Source organism: Macrotis lagotis, chromosome 1 (genome assembly GCF_037893015.1).
Source record: "Macrotis lagotis isolate mMagLag1 chromosome 1, bilby.v1.9.chrom.fasta, whole genome shotgun sequence".
Taxonomy (NCBI): Eukaryota; Metazoa; Chordata; class Mammalia; order Peramelemorphia; family Peramelidae; genus Macrotis; species Macrotis lagotis.
In genome coordinates this window covers 364,527,055-364,544,966 of record NC_133658.1, presented here as the reverse complement: position 1 = coordinate 364,544,966, position 17,912 = coordinate 364,527,055, and the positions used below count along the sequence as shown (strand labels likewise).

At 35.2% G+C, this 17,912-nt stretch overlaps 1 protein-coding gene across 1 annotated transcript; it reads right to left on the bottom strand.

The window, feature by feature from the left end:
• Window positions 1-2,748: 2,748 nt before the first annotated feature.
• Window positions 2,749-6,993, bottom strand: SCGB3A2 (secretoglobin family 3A member 2). Its single transcript, XM_074229371.1, has 3 exons — window positions 6,866-6,993; window positions 5,204-5,400; window positions 2,749-2,888 (listed from the first exon to the last, which is right to left on the bottom strand). Exons 1-3 carry the CDS (start codon window positions 6,918-6,920, stop codon window positions 2,865-2,867), a joined length of 276 nt encoding a protein of 91 aa, XP_074085472.1. The 5' UTR covers window positions 6,921-6,993; the 3' UTR covers window positions 2,749-2,864.
• Between the last annotated feature and the right edge of the window lie 10,919 nt (window positions 6,994-17,912).

Below are 17,912 nucleotides of genomic sequence, written 5' to 3'. Positions count from 1 at the left end.
CCAAGCTCCCTTGCTCCTCGAAATACCTCATTCCAGGCCCTTCGATCCCTTAATGTTGATGCAGCCAGGTCCTGTGTAATCCTTACTGTGGCTCCTTGATATTTAAATTGTTTCTTTCTGGCTGCTTGCAGGATTTTCTCTTTTATGTGATAGTTCTGGAATTTGGCCATAACATTCCTTGGTGTTTTCATTTTAGAATCTTTTTTCTGGAGAGGATTGATGTATTCTTTCAATAACTACTTTGCCTTTTCCATGATATCGGGGCAGTTTTCCATCACTACATCCTGTAATATTAAGTCCAGGCTTTTCTTCTCTTCAATGTTTTCAGGAAGTCCAATAATTTTCAGGTTGCCTCTCCTTGACCTATTCTCAAGGTCAGTGGTTTTGCTGATGAGGTATTTTACATTTTCTTCTATTTTTTTTCTATTTTTTGGTCATGTTTAATTGGCTCTTTCTGTCTCATGGAGTCATTAGTTTCTGCAGACACGATTCTTTTTTTTAGAGAGGAGTTTTCTTCATTAACCTTTTGCAACTCCTTTTCCAATCGGTCCATTCTACTTTTGAAAGGGCTTTCCATTTGACCAATTGAGGTTTTGAGAGAATTATTTTCTTTTTGCATTTGCCCAATTAATGATCTGAGAGAATTATTCTCATTTTATATTTGTCCAATTGACGATCTGAGAGATTTATTCTCATTTTGTATTTGTCCAATTGTATTTTTTAAGGATTTGCTTTCTTGTTGCAAGATATTAATTGTCTCTCCTAAATTTTCCAGTTGATTTTTAAACTCCTTCCTTACTTCTTCAAGGAACTCTTTCTGTGTTGAAGACCAGGTTGTATTCTCCTCAGTTATTCTAGGTCTCTCTGAGTTAGGGTCTTTCCCTTCCAAAAATTTTTCTATGGATCCACCTTTCCACTGACCCTTCTTCATTTTGCTAAGACCTTGAGTTGGGGAGGGGCTGATTCACAGGGGCTTGGGATCAATAGAGGTTTTACTCACTGAATGCAATTTCTCTGACTGGCCAGTAGGAGGTGCTGGTTGCTTTTTTTTGAGTATCTGTGACCTTGATTGAGGCTTGCTCCCTTAGTTTGAAGGGAGGAGTTGGAGATATTGAATCCTTTTGCCTTCAAGCAATGGTGGGCTTTGCCCTGTCCTGAGGTCATTTCTCTCCCTATTGTCATTTGGGCTGGTTCTTCAGCTTATATACCTGTGCCTGAAGCAGAAGTCCTCTGTAATTTTTTGTTCTGGGAAGAGGCCTCAGCTGCAATGGAGGCGTGGACTCAGAGTTCCTCAGACCAGAGGAGCCCAGGGATGATATGTCCACAGCTATCCTGCACTGGTACTCTTCCCCAGCCCTGTTAGCAAGCTTCAGAGGTTCAGCAAGCCTCTGCTCCCTTGTTGACTCAAGCCCCCTACGTCTAGCCCCACCACTGATCCAGCAGGTCTAGCTCTAGGGCCCTCAGACTCCTGGCTCCAATTCACCTGCTAATCTGGTTGATCTGGGGCTGATCCGCCCTCTGTGCCCAGACTCACCTGCCTAAATTCATCCAGTGCTGCTGAGGGAGACAAATCCTGAGGTAGATGTTCTTTCTCCTGGCTTTTCTTTCTGGGTTTTGTGGGTCAGATTTCTTTTAAGAGGTTTGTTTCATATGATAGATGGGGAAAGATCAGGAGACTTTAGAACTGTGCTTGTCTTCTCTCCACCATCTTGGGCAGAAGTCTTATGAACAGTCTTAACAATGAGAATTTAGGCCTTCTATGATTCATTGAATGGAAGGTTAAACATCACCCTTAAACTATGGTCTATGATCTAAGAGTTTATGACATTTTGTGGTATATATTCAAAGACTCCATCCTGTTAAGGCACTGGATTGTTGTTTTGTTTGTCCTTCATTTCAAAGAGGATCAACTACATCCTCAAGTGATATCCTGACTCATGGCATGTCATGTCATGGCATGTTGTATAGAATCATTTGTCTCACTTTCTTCAAGAGTCAATGAAGTCAAGTGGAAAGACAAATGTCAAGATAATGGCAATGACTCAGGATGCAGTGGATGTCTGACCAAACTCTAACTATTCCACAATGCCTGCTTGAGCCACCTTCATGGTTGTTGTTCTGCTCTGCCTATTCTATCAAGAGAAGCCTTCACAAGCTTGTATTTAAGGTCTATTGATTAATCTCAATCTTGTTTGGCCCATCTTCACTGATGAATTTAAGGTCTATTGGTTACCCTCAACCTGGTTTAGCCCATCTGCCAAGACATTTTGACAGAGTATAGCCACTGTGCATACTACAGCTTCCTGGTGCAACAGATGAGAGTTGGATGGAAGGTGGACACCAAAGGTGGAATGAACAGCCTTGTAAAGGATTCAGCAAATACTCATACCTCTACTAGTCCTCCCTGTATACCCCCAGGTGCTATAAACTCTATCCTTGAAGGTCCTTCTCAACTTTACTATCCTTCATTCTAAGATTTCTTCAAGATCATTCATTCTTTGATCTAAGGTCTCTTCTAACTGTTCCATTCTATTTTCTAAAGTTTCTTTAGGTTTTGAAATTTCATGTTCTATTTTCAAAGTTCATTTCCAGACAACATTCTATGAACTATATTCTAAGTTCCTATCCAAATAAAACATACTGTCTCTGATAAATAATTCATTCCTAATTCTGAGAGCAGTCATTCCTCTAACCATTCTCTTCTCATTCCTCCAAAATGGAAAAGATGACAAGGAAAATATTGTCTAAGTGCTTTATTGATATAATACAAGAACTGGAATCAGGCAAAAGGTAAAACAAAAAAATAAGAGGAAGATGAGGGAGGATTCCAAAACATTCAGCTTGTTCTGTCCATCATCCTGAAATCACACCAGGTAGGATAAAGCCTCCTGAAAGGTAGAAAAGTTATAATGAAGAAACAAATGGACTGAGATAATGTTTAGCAGTGGGACATACAGGACTTGGGTGAGTTGTCAGAAAATTCTTTTTCTCCTGGGCTTGGAAGCTGGCATGGATTAAGTACTACTCTGATGGAAATATTAAAAAAAACCAGTATTTCATATTATTGTTAATAATAGAAATGATAATATCCAGCATGTATATGATACTTTAAGTTTCACAAAGTTCACTTGATCCTCACAATTCTTTCCATATATCAGAAGAATGAGAATAGAAGAGGTCAGTTGACTTATGCAGGGTTACATGACTAAGGTAAAAATTCAATCTCAGGGTCTTTGTGACTTCAAATATAGCACTCAATCCATGAGGAAAACTAATTGTTAAATAAATTTTTCCATTGCAAATTACTTTTCCTTTCATCCCCTCTTGAGATCTTCCCAACAGGCCTCTGAGGGTGACAGGACACAGTAGTTTAATGTCATTATAATGCAAAAATAACATATTCAGGGGTGGCTAGGTGATGTAGTAGATAAAGCACCTGCCCTGGAGTCAGGAGTACCTGGGTTCAAATCTGGTCTCAGACACTTAATAATTACCTAGCTGTGTGGCCTTGGGCAAGCCACTTAACCCCATTTGCCTTGCTAAAAAAAAAACCCTAAGAAAAAAATAACATATTCAGAGACAAAAAATATACTATCACAACTAATCAGTGGCAGAACCTGGATTCAAACCAAGGACATTTACTGACTTTCATTCTATGACTTTTTCCACTCAACCATTCTAAGTCTTGATGGTATCATTTTGCTATTGAGATTTATATTCTGATTGTTAGATTGTGGCATAGGGTTTCATCCATAATATACACTTAGGAAGTTTTCTTTAGTGAAAAATTTTAGCTGAGTTTAAGTTGTCTTACATGGAATCTTCAAGGAAGGAGAAAAGATCCAGAAACCCAGGAGTAAGGAAATGTCAGCAAACCCAACTTTTCCCATATTGGGCAAGTTTCCACCTGTTGTTTAAGTCTGAGAGATTTGCCTAATGGATCAGTACCCTGATCTATTCTGTCTCAAGTATCCTACTGCTCTTTTAAAAATTGCATAGTAACAACATATGTGTATAATATACTAAATATACTAAAATAAATATGAAATTACTAAATAATTTCAGTAATAACAAATTAAATAATTAATAGTTGGAAAATGACTATATGGTATCTTGCAATAACAATCATGTAAATACATAACTATGATAATGGTACAAGGGCCACGATGTTATCTATAATAACTACATAATCATTGTATAGTTAATGGACAGTGATTACTAATATCTGTGCAATAAAAATACAGTGGCTACAGAGAGAGACTGCTCCTGATTGTACAAATTTGGTTTATAGTGTATATAATAACTGTATAATGATTATGTAATAATGGCTATATGATAATCACATAATCACTGGGCAATTCTATCATTTCTAAATGTACAGATATAAAATTGTAATATAGTGACTGTGTAATAAATATATGGCAACTGTACAATGATTATCCAAAAGCTGTAGAAAAGCATTGTGCCATGACTCACTGCTATATACTGACTATATAATAATTTCATGGTAACTGAACAAACCTTGACAATTGGACAATTGACTTTCCAACTATAGTTCAGAGATTGTATAATAAAATCAACTACCATGTCATTTCAACTTCATTGCTATGCAAAGACTACACAATGATGCAGATAGTAACTGTATAACCAGCTTATATAATGATTATATAGAACATTCACAATGATTGTCCAAGGGCTGTAAAGTTACATTTCAATGATTCTATAGCTGCTCTAAAATGACTAGAGGATACCTCTATAAACAGTACCATGTTGCTGTTGTTGCTGCTTCTATTGTTATTATTGTTTCTTGTCCTTCATTCTCAAAGAAGACCATGACATCAGGAAGATTATACCATGACATGCAAGTGAATGGGATTTAAGTAGAGAATCACCAACCTCACATCTTTCAGAATCATCTGGTTTCAGTGGCCAGATATGGATCAGTAAGACTGGAGATGGCACTGAATGCAAGTGGGAAACCTTAATCTTTTAGAGCTATGGTCTTTTTCAGGTCACAGTTTGAGGCAATGGGCATTCAGTGATTAAAGATATAGAAAAGAGAGAGATGAGACAAAGTGACTAAGAATGATCACTTTTTTCAGGTAACATAGTTACAAAATGACTAAAATAGCTTGATGATGCATAATAGTGAGTACAGTAAACAGAAAAGTAGATTGATAAGGACAGCAAAAGATGTATTTACCAGCAGCTTTTTCACAGCTTCAGAAGCATCAGGCCCCAGTTCATCCACACATTTCTTCAACCCTTCAACCAAGTTCTCCACAGAGATACCCAATGTTTTCAAGACCATTTTCAATGGGTCAATAATGGGAATGATGCTGTCCAAGGACAGCATATTTTTGAAGGGAAGAGATCCACTGTTGATGAAGAATGCAGTAGCTGTAGAAAAAAGGTATGAATCACAGAGCATTTGAGTTTCCAGGCAAAAATTCCCAAATATAGTGTATCTCCAGATGGCAAAATGCAAACATCTCTAAGCTGCTAAATACAATTCATGGGTTCTTTGAGTGATCATTTTCCCTCCTAGAAAGAAAAAAAAAACATGATTCCCTTTCTTTTTGGCATCTTTCAAGAGGCTGATCTTAGGGAGATTAGAGAATTTAGCAGTAATTAAAAATCAGAAAGAGAAAAAAAAGACAATTTAACATCATAAAACCAAACTAACAGGAAACATGTATTTTTTTTTTAGTTTTTAAGTTCTTTTTTTGCAAGGCAATGGGGTTAAGTGGCTTGTCCAAGGCTAGACAGCTAGGTAATTATTAAGTGTCTGTGGTTGGATTTGAACTCAGGTACTCCTGACTCCAGGCCCAATGCTCTATCCACTATACCACCTAGCCACCCTGAAACTTATTGATCATCTAATCTAGCCCCCTCATTTGACAAATGCAAAAGTTGCCTCCAATAGAAGAGATCATCTATCCTATCTGCTCATGCATCTGCTTTATAAGTACAATCATAATAGTTTTTGTACTATAAGATGGGGATAGAAGATGCAATGGGCAGTATACTGAACATCTACAATCAGAAAGACCTGCCTTAGATACTCACTAGTGCCATTACCCTGGACAAGGTTCTCTCAATCTCCATTTCTTCATTTATAAAGTGGGGAAAATAATAACCTCTATGTCACAGGATTATTGTGAGATAGCATATATAAAGGGTTTCACAACCCTTAGATTGATAAATAGATGCAATAAATATTATTATTACCCTGTCCAATTTCCACCTGTGCTGTGATGATTACTGTTCCCATTAAAAGAACACTAAACTTACTATCCAATAATTAGAGTTTGAGTTTTTTGGTCAATATTTTCAAGTTGTGTGACCAAGGGCAAGTCACTTAACTTCTGACTCTCAGTTTTCTCATCTGTATGATAGAAATAATAAACCTCATGCTACCTCTCTCAGAGTTTTTGTGAGAACAGAATTTTGTAAACCTTAAACTATTATGTAAAACTGTTGTTTCATTATTATTAGTAAAAATAATTCTTTTGTGCATAACTTTGGATTCCAAAATTCTGAACTTGAGTCTCAACTCTGACATTTATTTGAAGACATTGTTTACCATCCAGTACTGCCTTTCATTGCACCCATTCCTCAATCCAGTTTGCTAGAGCTGGAAGGAATCTCTGAGCAGAACTCATACCAAACCCTCACTGGACAGGAAAGAATACAAGGCCAGAGACTTGAACAAAGTTAACCAGTGAGTTAGTGGCAGCACTGGGACCCAAAACCAAGTCTCCTGAACTTTTTTCCAGGTTCATTCAATCATACTATTGCTACTTTCCAGGCCTCCCCCTCTCCCCAAAATATTTCAGGAGTTTCCTCTTTTCAGATAACTTACCAGAGTAACTGCAGATGGCAAAGGTTACAAAGAGAAAGACATGTCCCGGCTTCATGGCTACTATCCCTCTCAGTGACTTCTCAGATTCTTAAAGTCTAAAAGGAAATCCCAGTAGACTCACTTTTGAACTTAGCTAGCCTGTGGTGCTGAGAGAACAACAAATGCACGTGTATATATACTCATGGAATCCTCCTTTCAGCAACTCCAAGACTCCTTGATCTTTCAAGAAAACTATGTAGGTCATGTTTGTCTAGCAAATAGACCAAGGCTCCTTCCTCCTTTTCTCATGTTCCCCTGGGAATGCAAATCTTCCTTTTTTGATTCTACTGTTGAGGGGCCTCCTCAGGGGATTAGAGATGGTCCTCCCAACATTCCTACATATACAATTTGGCTAGTAGCTGCTATATTGCACCACTTAAGACCATCTTCTTCACAAGTTTGGTACACTTTTGAAAAAAGAATTCATTTAGGACTGGGGGACTGAGGCTTGCCTCTCACCTCAAACACTGCATGATCTTGGAAAATCTATCATTGTCAAGTATTTATTCAGGACTTACAATGTCCCAGTTATTGTGTGAGATATTAGGGATATAAGAGTGATGAATGAAATAATCCTTCTTCCCAAGGAGATTTTATTCTAATTGAAGAGACAACAAGAATGTACATAAATGTATGTGGTATACTCTTTATATAGAGTATCAAGACAAATAACAAGGTAGTTTGGGAGGCACTTACAATCAAGAAAGACTTAATGAAGAAAATGGTGCTTGAGTGCATTTTGAAAGACAAGAAAGATTCTATGAGGATGAAGTAAAAACATGAATTCTGATTGTGAAAGATGATCAGTACAAGTATGAAATGTCCTGTGGAAGGAACAGATTGGGGATCATTCTAGATGGCACAATTCCACCAGCAATGCATCAATGACCCAATCCTCCCATAACCTCTCCAACATTAATCATCTTTCCTTTTTCTCATCTTGGTCGGTCTAATAGGTGTGAGATGATACCTCATTGTTCTTTTAATTTTCATTTCTCTAATCAATAATGATTTGGAACATTTTCATATGATTATATATATATATATATATATATATATATATATATATATATATATATAAAACTTTGATGTCTTCATTTGAAAACTGTTCATATCCTTTGACCATTTATCAATTGGGGAATGACTTATGACCTTACAAATTTGATGCAATTCTCTATATATTTTAGAAATGAAATCTTTATCAGAACTCCTAGTTGTGAAGATTGTTTCCCAGCTTTCTGCTTTCTCTCTAATTTTTAACAGCTTTGATTTTATTAGTGCAAGAAGTTTTTAATATAATATAGTAAAAATCATTCATTTTGGAGTTTTTAATGTGTCTAATTCTTGTTTAATCATAAATTTATCCCCTTTCCATATATCTGATAGATAATTTCTTTGTCTATTAATTTATCTATGGTATCACTCTTTATGTCTAAATCCATGTCCATTTTGACCTTATTTTGGATTAGGATGTGAGAAGTGGATCTATGCCTAGTTTTTGCCATACTATTTTTCAATTTTCCCAATGATTTTTGTCAAATAGTGAGCTCTTATCCCAGAAACTAATGTCTTTGGGTTTGTCAAATGGTAGATGGGTATAGTCATTTGCTGCAACTTCTTTTGATCAATTATTCTATTTCTTAACCAGTACCAGGCAGTTTTGATGACTGCCACTTTATAGCATACTTTTAGATATGGTAGAGCTAGGCCACCTTCTTTTACATTTTTCCCCCATCAGTTTCCTTTTTATTCTTGCCTTTTTGTTGCTCCAGTTGAATTTTGTTACTATTTTTTTCTAACTCAGTAAAGTAGTTATTTGGTAGTTTGATTGGTATGCACAGGTATGGCAATGAATAAGTAATTTAATTTGGGTAGAATTGTCATTTTTTATTATATTAGCTTGATCTAACTATGAGCATTTGACATTTTCCTAATTATTTATATCTGACTTTATTTGGATGAGAAGTGCTTTATAATTGTGTTCATACAGTTTCTGGGTTTGTCTTAGGAGTTAGATTCCCATGTATTTAATGTTGTCTATAGTTATTTTAAATGGAATTTCTCTTTCTAACTTTTTGCTCTCAGGCTTTGTTATTCATATATAGAAATGTTAATGATGTATGTGGGTTTATTTTATATCCTGCTACTTTGCTGAATTTATTAATTGTTTCAAGGAGTTTTTTAAATGATTTTCTCAGGTACCTAATGTTTGGGGTGGCTAGGTGGCACAGTGGATAAAACACCAGCCCTGGAGTCAGGAGTACCTGGGTTCAAATCCGGTCTCACATACTTAATAATTACCTAGCTGTGTGGCCTTGGGCAAGCCACTTAACCCCATTGCCTAGCAAAAAAAAATGATTTTCTCAGGTTTTTTAGGTATATCATAATATCATCTGCAAAGAGTTAAAGTTGTCCTTCCTCATTGCCAATTCTGATTCCTTCAATTTTTTTCTTCTCTTATTGCTACTGCTAGCATTTCTAATATATCGAATAGTAATAGTGATATTGGGCATCCTTGTTTCACCTCAATTTTATTGGAAATTCTCTGAGTATATTCCCATTACATATAATATTTGTTGAGGGCTTAAGATAGATGCTATTTATTATTTTAAGAAAAACTCCATTTATTCCTAAACTTTCCAGTGGTTTTTAATAGGAATGGATGTTGTATTTTATCAAAGGCTTTTTTGGCATCTATTGAGATAATCATATGATTTCTGTTGGTTTTGCTTTTGATATGTTCAATTATGTTGAATGTTTTCCAAATGTTGTACCATCCCTGTCTATCCAGTATTATCCTGATAATAACTTGCTGCAGTCTCATTGCTAAAATTTTATTTTAGATTTTTGTATCAGTATTCATTAGGGAGATTGGTCTATAATTTTCTTTATTTTGGTTCTTACTGGTTTAAGTATCAGCACCATATTGGTGTTATAAAAGGAGTTTAGCAGAACTCCTTCCTCTCCTAGTTTTTAAAATAGTTTGTGTAGAATAGGAATTAATTTTTTCTTAAATGTTTGGTAGAATTCACTGGTAAATCCATCTGGACTTGATGACTTTTCTCTTGGAAGTTTATTGATGTTTTCTTCAATTTCTTTTTCTGAAATGAGGGTATTTACTTTATTTCATGCTTTGTTAATCTGAGCAGTTTGTATTTTTTTAAATATTCATTCATTTCACTCAAGTTATCCACTTGATTGGCATACAATTGGGCAAAATAGCTCCAAATTATCTCTTTAATTTCTTCCCAGTTGACCCTTTTCATTTTTGATACTAGTAATTTGATTATCTTTCTTCTTTTTTATCAGATTAACCAGAGATTTATCTATTTTGTTGGCTTTTTCATAAAATGAACTCTTAGTTTTAAGAGATCAATGGCTTTCTTGCTTTCAATTTATTAATCTCTCACTTGATTTTCAGAATTTGGTATTTAATTAGGGATCTTTAATTTCTTCTTTACCTAGCTTCTTTTTAGTTGCATAACCAATTCATTGATCTCTGCTTTTTCAGTTTTATTCATATAGGCATTTAGATATATAACATTTCCCCTCAAAACTACCTTGGCTGCATTCCATGAATTTTGGTATGATGTCTCATTATTATCATTTTCTTACATATGATTATTATTTCTATTATTTACTGTTTAATCCACCTATTATATAAGTTAAAATTATTTAATTTCCAATTAGTTCTTGGTTTACCTTTCCATGACCCTTTATTACATGTAATTTTTATTGCAATATTGTAATATTTTATTGCATCATGGTCTGAGAAGTGTGTATTTATTATTTCTACCTTTTTGCATTTGATTATAAAGTACCCTAGTACATGGTCGGTTTTGGTGTAGGTGCCATAGACTGCCAAGAAAAAAGGTAAGTTTTCTCCAGAGGTCTATCATATCTAAGTTTTCTAAGATTTCATTCACCTTCTTAAATTCCTTTTTTAACTTCCTTCTTGTTTATTTTGTGATTAGATTTATCTAGTTCTGAGAGAGGGAGATTGAGGTCTCCCATTATTAAAGTTTTGCTGTCTATGTCTCCTTGTAATTCATCTAGTTTTTCCTCTAGGAATTTGGATCCTATACCACTAGGTGCATACATGTTTAGTGATGATATAACTTCATTACCAATGGTGCTTTTTAAGATGTAGTTTCCTTCCTCAACCCTTTTTAATGAGATTGATTTTTTGTTTTTACTTTGTATGAGATTAAGATTGCTACCTCTGATTTTTTTGCTTTAGCTGAGCCATAATATATTTTGCTCCAACCTTATACCTTTACCCTGTATATATCTCTCTACTTCAAATGTGCTTCTTGTAAACAACATATTGTAGGATTCTAGTTTTTAATCCATGCAGCTATCTGCTTCATTTTATGAGACTGCTTATCCCATTCACATTTACAGTTAAGATTGCTAATTCTGTATTTCCCTCTTTGCTGTCTTTCTCCATTTATATTTTTCTCTTTCCTTTTCTCTTATTCCTCCTCACCAAAATTTTACTAACTTTTGCCTTTGATTTTCTTTTAAAAATTTAATTTTCAGTATATTTTTACTTATACTTTCAACTTCCTTATCAGCCCCTTTCCCCCTTATCTTTCCCTTCCCCAGTCCCTCCCTTCCCTGTATATTAGAGTAGATTTTTAAACCCAAGTGACAATGTATCTTATTCCCTCTCTGGGTTAAATCTATTGAATAGAATTTACTCAGCATTCACATTCTACCTTCTTTCTCTCTAAAATCATAAATCTTTGTGCCTCTTTCCTTGGTGTAATTTATTGTTCTAATACTATTAACCGGGCACCATCAATCACAGTTTTATTATTTGATTACTTGAAAAACTCATATTGTTATCAAGATATCATCACAGTTTGTTTGCTTGATTGCTTAATAAGCAGCATTCACTCAAATTGCATCAAATTGTAATAATAATCATTTTTTAACCTATCCCCTTTTCAAGTATCTTTCAAGTACTCACAATCTTCCTCATGAACCAAATTACCATTCAAATCCCATATCATTTCTTGAACTATTTGTGTCCCTCCCCCAGGACTATTTTCTTTAACATATTATCTCCCTCCCTTCCCCCCACTCAGGGTCAAGATACTTAACCCCTTTTTAAGTGAAACAAGGCCTATTCTCTCTCCCACTTTGTTCCCCGCCCCCCACTCAGGGTACTTAACCCCTTGTTAAATGAAGGGGTTAAGTCAAACCCCTTTCTAACTAAAAATGTAAGAATCTTAAAGATCTCTAAGTACTGGAAGGCTCTAGAGGTCTCACCTGAGAACTTTACAAATTATTGTAAGTTATCAGAGACACTGTCTCAGTACCTTGCAGTTTACAATGCCTTCATTAGACAAAGTGCTAAGCACAATAGAATTAAAGTGGGTTAAAGAATAATGAGATATTTTAGTTTACAGTTAACACCCCTGCTTTTCTTCAGAGCTTTTTTTCTCAAATACAGTGATGTTATCCTGGACCTCTTCAATAGAGAGATAAGACATTCTCTTCCATTATATTCTATCCTTTAATTATCCTAAGCAAGTAAAGTTCTAAAGAATTAGAAGTGTTATATCTTCCTTTTTATGGTTGTATACAATTTGATGGTCTTGACCAACATTTGTTTTGTTTTGTTTACTTTCTCCTTTTCATTTAGCTTTTTTATGCAACTTTCGAGCCATGTATTTGGTGATTGAATTCTCTGTTCAAATCTGATCTTTGTGTCAGGAAATTCTGAAAGTCCTCTATTTTTGTTGAACATCCATTTTTTTCCTGACAGTATATACTAAATTTTGCAGGGTAGTATATACTGGGTTGTAATCCCAGGTCCTTTGCTCTCCAAAATATACTATTCCAGGTCTTCTGATCCTTCAGTGTGGTGGCTGATAGGTCTTGAGTAAGTCTGCTTGTGTTTCCTTTGTATTTGAATTGTTTTCTTTTTGCTGCTTTCAATATTCTTTCCTTTATTTGAAAGTTCTGGAATTTGGTTATTACAGTCCTTGGAGTTTTTATCCTGGGATCCGTTTTTGGAGGGATTTTAGGGACTCTTTCAATGATTATATTAGCTTGTTCTAGTAGATTTGGACATTTTCCACTTATAATTTTCTGCATGATGTTTTCCAGGCTTTTATTTTGATCCAGGCTTTCTAGTAGTCCAATGACTTGTAGATTGTCTCTTCTAGATCTATTTTCCAGGTCATTCATTTTCCCTAAAAGGTACTTTATATTTTTTCTATTTTTTCAGCCTTTTTATTTTGTTTAATGGAATTTTGTAGTCTTGTAGATTCATTGGTTTCAATTTGTTCAATTCTAATTTTTATGGTTTTATTTTCTTCAATTAGTTTTTGTGTTTCCTTTTCCAGTTGGTCATTTTTACTTTTAATGGAATTGATTTCTTTGCTCAACTTTTCATAATTTTCCTACATGAATTTCATTTCTTTTTTTCCATTTTTCTTCTTCCTCTCTTTGGATTTTAAATTCTTTTTTAAGCTGTTTGATGAGGTTTTGTATATGAGTCCAATTTATAGACTGTTTTGATACTTCCCCTGTGAGTGATTTTTGATTGCTTTCTTCTTCAGATATGGCATTGTTTTCATCTTTGTCTGTAAAGTAGCTTTCTACAGTGAGTGCTATTTTAGTTTTTTTGTTCATCGTTGTTTGTTTTGTTCCTGTGTTATAGGGAGTATGGATCCAAGTTTTTTTTTTTTATTTTGTTTTATTTTGGTCTTTTTACTGGGGCTCAGGTCTGATCCCTGACTTGTAGTTGGTCAAGATATTGCTTATGCAGTCCAGGCCATGCCTTTGCAGAGGTTTTTTTCCTGCTTTATGTCCAGGTTCTGTCTTAACAGTGGTTTGTTCTTAATCCAGTCCTGTCTTTAACCCCAGTATTCTCAGGGTTCAGACTTTGTTTGGGATTGGGGTCCTCCCTGCTGGCTTGCTATCTAGCTGCCCAGACCTCTGCTGTTGTTAAGCTCTTGGGACCTGGACTGTACTGTGGCTAAAAGTCTCCTACTTTTCTAGGTTTCCTGCTCTCCTTCCTCCTAGACTTTATTTCCCCCTTTCCCACAAAGAGACAGACATTCACTGAAGATCTTCCATGATGTCTACAGTTAGTTTCACATCACCATCCTGACTCCACCCCAGAAGTGGAGATCATATTTGTAAAGAATTTTGTGAACCTTATAGTGCTATATTATTTTTTGTCAAGTGCTTTACACATATCATTTTACATGATGTTTACAACAGTTTTATTATGATATCTATTTTACTGATGAGGAAACAAACATGGGAAACTTAAATGCTGTAAAAAAGTCATAAATATCACTAGTGGGATGATACTTATGTGACCACAGGTAACTTGTCATAGTGGATGGAGAACTATACAAATTCTGCCTCTGGAATTTACTGGTTATGTGACCCCAGGCAAGTCATTTATCCTTTTAGTTCCCCAAGTACCTCTCTAATAGTAAGACTTAGCAACCTTTCTAGTTGCTAAGAAGGTGCAAAGATGCATTGACAGAAGTTTTCTCCCCAGGAGGAAAATTCTTACATCCTTATTCATTCTTTTATCAATGAAATTTAAGTTCCTGTACTTATCCCAAGACAAATTACTTTCCAGGGCCTCAGTGTTCTTACCTGTACAATGAAAGTATTGGACTAGAGGGCCACTGAGATCTCTTCAAGCTCTACATCTATGAGCGTATAAACTTGCTGAAGAAGTGAATGGAGTCCTGGGTTTGGATTCATATTGAAGACATTCAGCATCTGGAATTTCACTGTTAATGTGGTACAATCCATTCTACTTTGGGGCAACTCTAAATTCCTGCAATTCTTTTCCTTATTCTAATCTGAAATCTGCCTCTCTATTCTCAACCAACTGCTCTTAATTTTACCCACTAATGTTAAGGGGAAAAAAAGTTTAATGCCCCTTTAACATGCTAAACTTTTCAGGTGTTTAAAGCTAATAATAAATCCCCTCCCTCCCTTCCCCTCCTCCACCCTGTCTCAAAATTCCCAAACTTCTACTTTCATAATCTGAGTATCTGCCATTTTGAGCTTCCTCAAAAGATACTCTTCTGGTTCCAGTTTTTTTTTTCCTGCATGTCCTTCCATGGATGTTGCCTTACTAAAAAGACAGTACCCTAACTGGAGATAGTTCTTGAATGAAGAAGACAAGAGAACGCTGTCTTAACTTGTATCCTATATCTGTTAAGGGAGCTTAAAATCACTTCCACTTTTTTGTTTGACATATCATACAGTGTGATCTTACATTGAGTTTGAAGTCAGCCAAAACTTTCATGGATTTTTTAAATGCTTTATTGTCCATTAATATCTCCTCCCATCCTGTAATTGTGTAGTTGATTTTCCAAACTGAAGTAGAATTTTGTTAGCCCTGATAAATTCCTTTTTATTATGTTGGTTGCATCATATCCTCTCTCTTTCTCTAACTTTTTTACCTGCATACTTAGTTCATTGATTTCCTCTTTATTTTATTCATGTAAACACTTAGAGATATAATATATCCCCTAATAACTTCTTTGGGTATATCCCATGAGTTTTGGTATATTGTTTCATTATTGTCATTGTCTTGGATGAAATCATTAATTCTTTCTATGATTTGTTGTTTGATCCACTTAATCTTTAAAATGAGGTTACTGGGCAACTAGGTGGCACAGTGGATAAAACACTGGCCCGGGAGTCAGGAGGACCTAAGTCCAAATTTGGCCTCAAACACTTACTAATGCCTTGGGCAAGTCACTTAACCCCATTGCCTTAAATAAACAAAATTTTTAAAAAATGAAGTTACTTAGTTTTCAATTAGTTTTAGGTCTATCTCTCCATGGCCCATTATTGCATGTGATTTTTATTGCACTATGGTCTGAAAAGGAAGTATTCAATATTTCTGCCTAGTACATGATCAGTGTTTGTGTAGGTGTCATGTACTGCAGAAAAAAATGTATATTCCTTTCTATCCCCATTCAATTTTCTCCAAAGGTTTATCATGCCTAAATTTTCTAGCATCCTTTTTACCACCTTAACTTCCTTCTTGTTTATTTTATGGTTAGACTAATCTAATTCTGAGAGAGTAAGAATCATATCTTTTCTCAATAGGGGCAGTACTAGTTCCAGAAATATGGTCAGAGGATAATGTAAATGTTATGTCTGACTCTGTGTATGAATGTGTGTATTTGTGTGTGTATTCCAGTACTGAAATTCCCTTTTAACTCTTTTTTGAAATTTGGTTAAACTCTGGTAATGTATCATTCACAAAAGATACAGATGGAAATGACTAAAACATATTTCTGAAAAGTATTGAAGAATTTCAGAAATCAGAGCAGGATGGGATGATAGAACATAGAATTTGGTATGTCAGAACTAGAAGAGAAAATTTAGAACAGATTTGCCAGAGCAGAAATGGAATAGAATATTAAAACTAAAAGAGGATTTCAATTAAATTTAACAAAAATGATTATGTTTTCTAAATATCAAGATAGATTTTCATGCTAGGGATACAGGGATGAAAATGAAATAACCCCATTTACCTTCAAGGAGTTTACATTATATTGGTAGAAACAGCAAGATCCTAGAGATAATCTAGCAACCCACACATTTTACAGTTGACCAAAATGAGACATCCTTTGGATATTCCTTCAACTCAAAAATCATATGAACTACATGCAATCCATGGTTTCATAAATTACAGATTGTTATAAAACATGAGTTAAAAACATGGAGGTAGAACATTCCAGTTTTGACCTGTTCTGTTCCTTAAGAAATTCATCCTCTGAATGAACCAAAGCCAACTTTTCTGTGACTTCCCCTCATTGTTCCTTGTTTTGCTCTCTCAAGTCAAGCAAACTCTAATCCCTCTCTCCTATGTCAGTCTTTAGGATCCTAAAAGCAGCAATCTTCACCTTATACAAGGCTTTTTATATCTCTGTTTACTTATCTGAGAAATGAGAAATTGATTAAGGTGACAGACTGCTTTAAATTCTCATTCCTAGGATCCTCTTTCCACAACAAAGTCTCTTTTTTTTTTACTTAATAAATCCTAACAAATTCCTATTCTAATCTCCTCAGATTTCAGATGAAGAAACTGAGGCTTCAAAAAGGAAAGTATCTTTCTCCAATCATGTCTCAGTCCCAGAGTAAGAGGTGACAAAGATCTTTGAAATGATTTAATTAATACATTCTACTTTACAGAAACAGAGACCCAGCACAGAAAAGTGCCCTACTCAAATCATTTCTTTCTCTTTCTCAGTCATTCTTCCCTCCACATCATAGTCTTCTCAACATAGAAAAAACAGCCCATGTTGCAAGGATAATGACCACAGTCCATGTCTCTGATACCACACCCTCATGCTGAGGAATATTATATTTACTTGTCCTGGTCCCTTCCAGGAAGGGTCCCAAGGGATGATTGTCAAGTTCTATTTCCCTATTTCATAGCTTAGTTCTAATTTCTTACCATTATTCTTGTGACTGATAGTAGGGCAGTTGTCCAGTAAAAGTATGTATATTTGAAGAGGTTAAGAGGAAAGCAAATACTTGATTGACAATGATTGCTCTACCCAACCCTCCTTCTCTCTCCACCCTAGACTTAGCTGAAAAACTGCCTCCTCATTCTTTACTTTTTCTCTTTCTAATACCATCACTAGAATCTATTGTTCCTACTCTCTGGCTCTCCCATTACCCTGATTACTACCTGGTCCATACTACCCAGTGAAGGCAGCAAAACCTTATTTCATTTTCAGAAAATTGAAGTGTTTTGGAGTGGTATTTATCACTATTGAAGAAATGAGGAAGCAGAGGTTGAGAAAGGCTCTTCCAGGGTCATAAAGCTAGTAAGGATCTAGCTTAATTTGAATTTAGGACTTCCTAACTCCATTTCATTACAGTACCTATATATCTTTATACTAAAGATGACAGATAGCATAGTCAGTTGATATTTGAGGGGCCACAGAAAAATAGCATGCAGATGCACCTTTGATAGTGAGGCTATTAAGTGATT

What these genes read in the sequence shown, in the direction of transcription:
- SCGB3A2 (XM_074229371.1), bottom strand. Translation starts at nt 6,920, where the DNA reads ATGAAGCCGGGACATGTCTTTCTCTTTGTAACCTTTGCCATCTGCAGT. An exon ending in TGCCATCTGCAGTTACTCTG is followed by an intron (nt 5,401 to 6,865) that starts GTAAGTTATCTG and finishes TTTTTTCTACAG; the next exon opens with CTACTGCATTCTTCATCAAC. An exon ending in AAGCTGTGAAAAAGCTGCTG is followed by an intron (nt 2,889 to 5,203) that starts GTAAATACATCT and finishes TCTACCTTTCAG; the next exon opens with GAGGCTTTATCCTACCTGGT.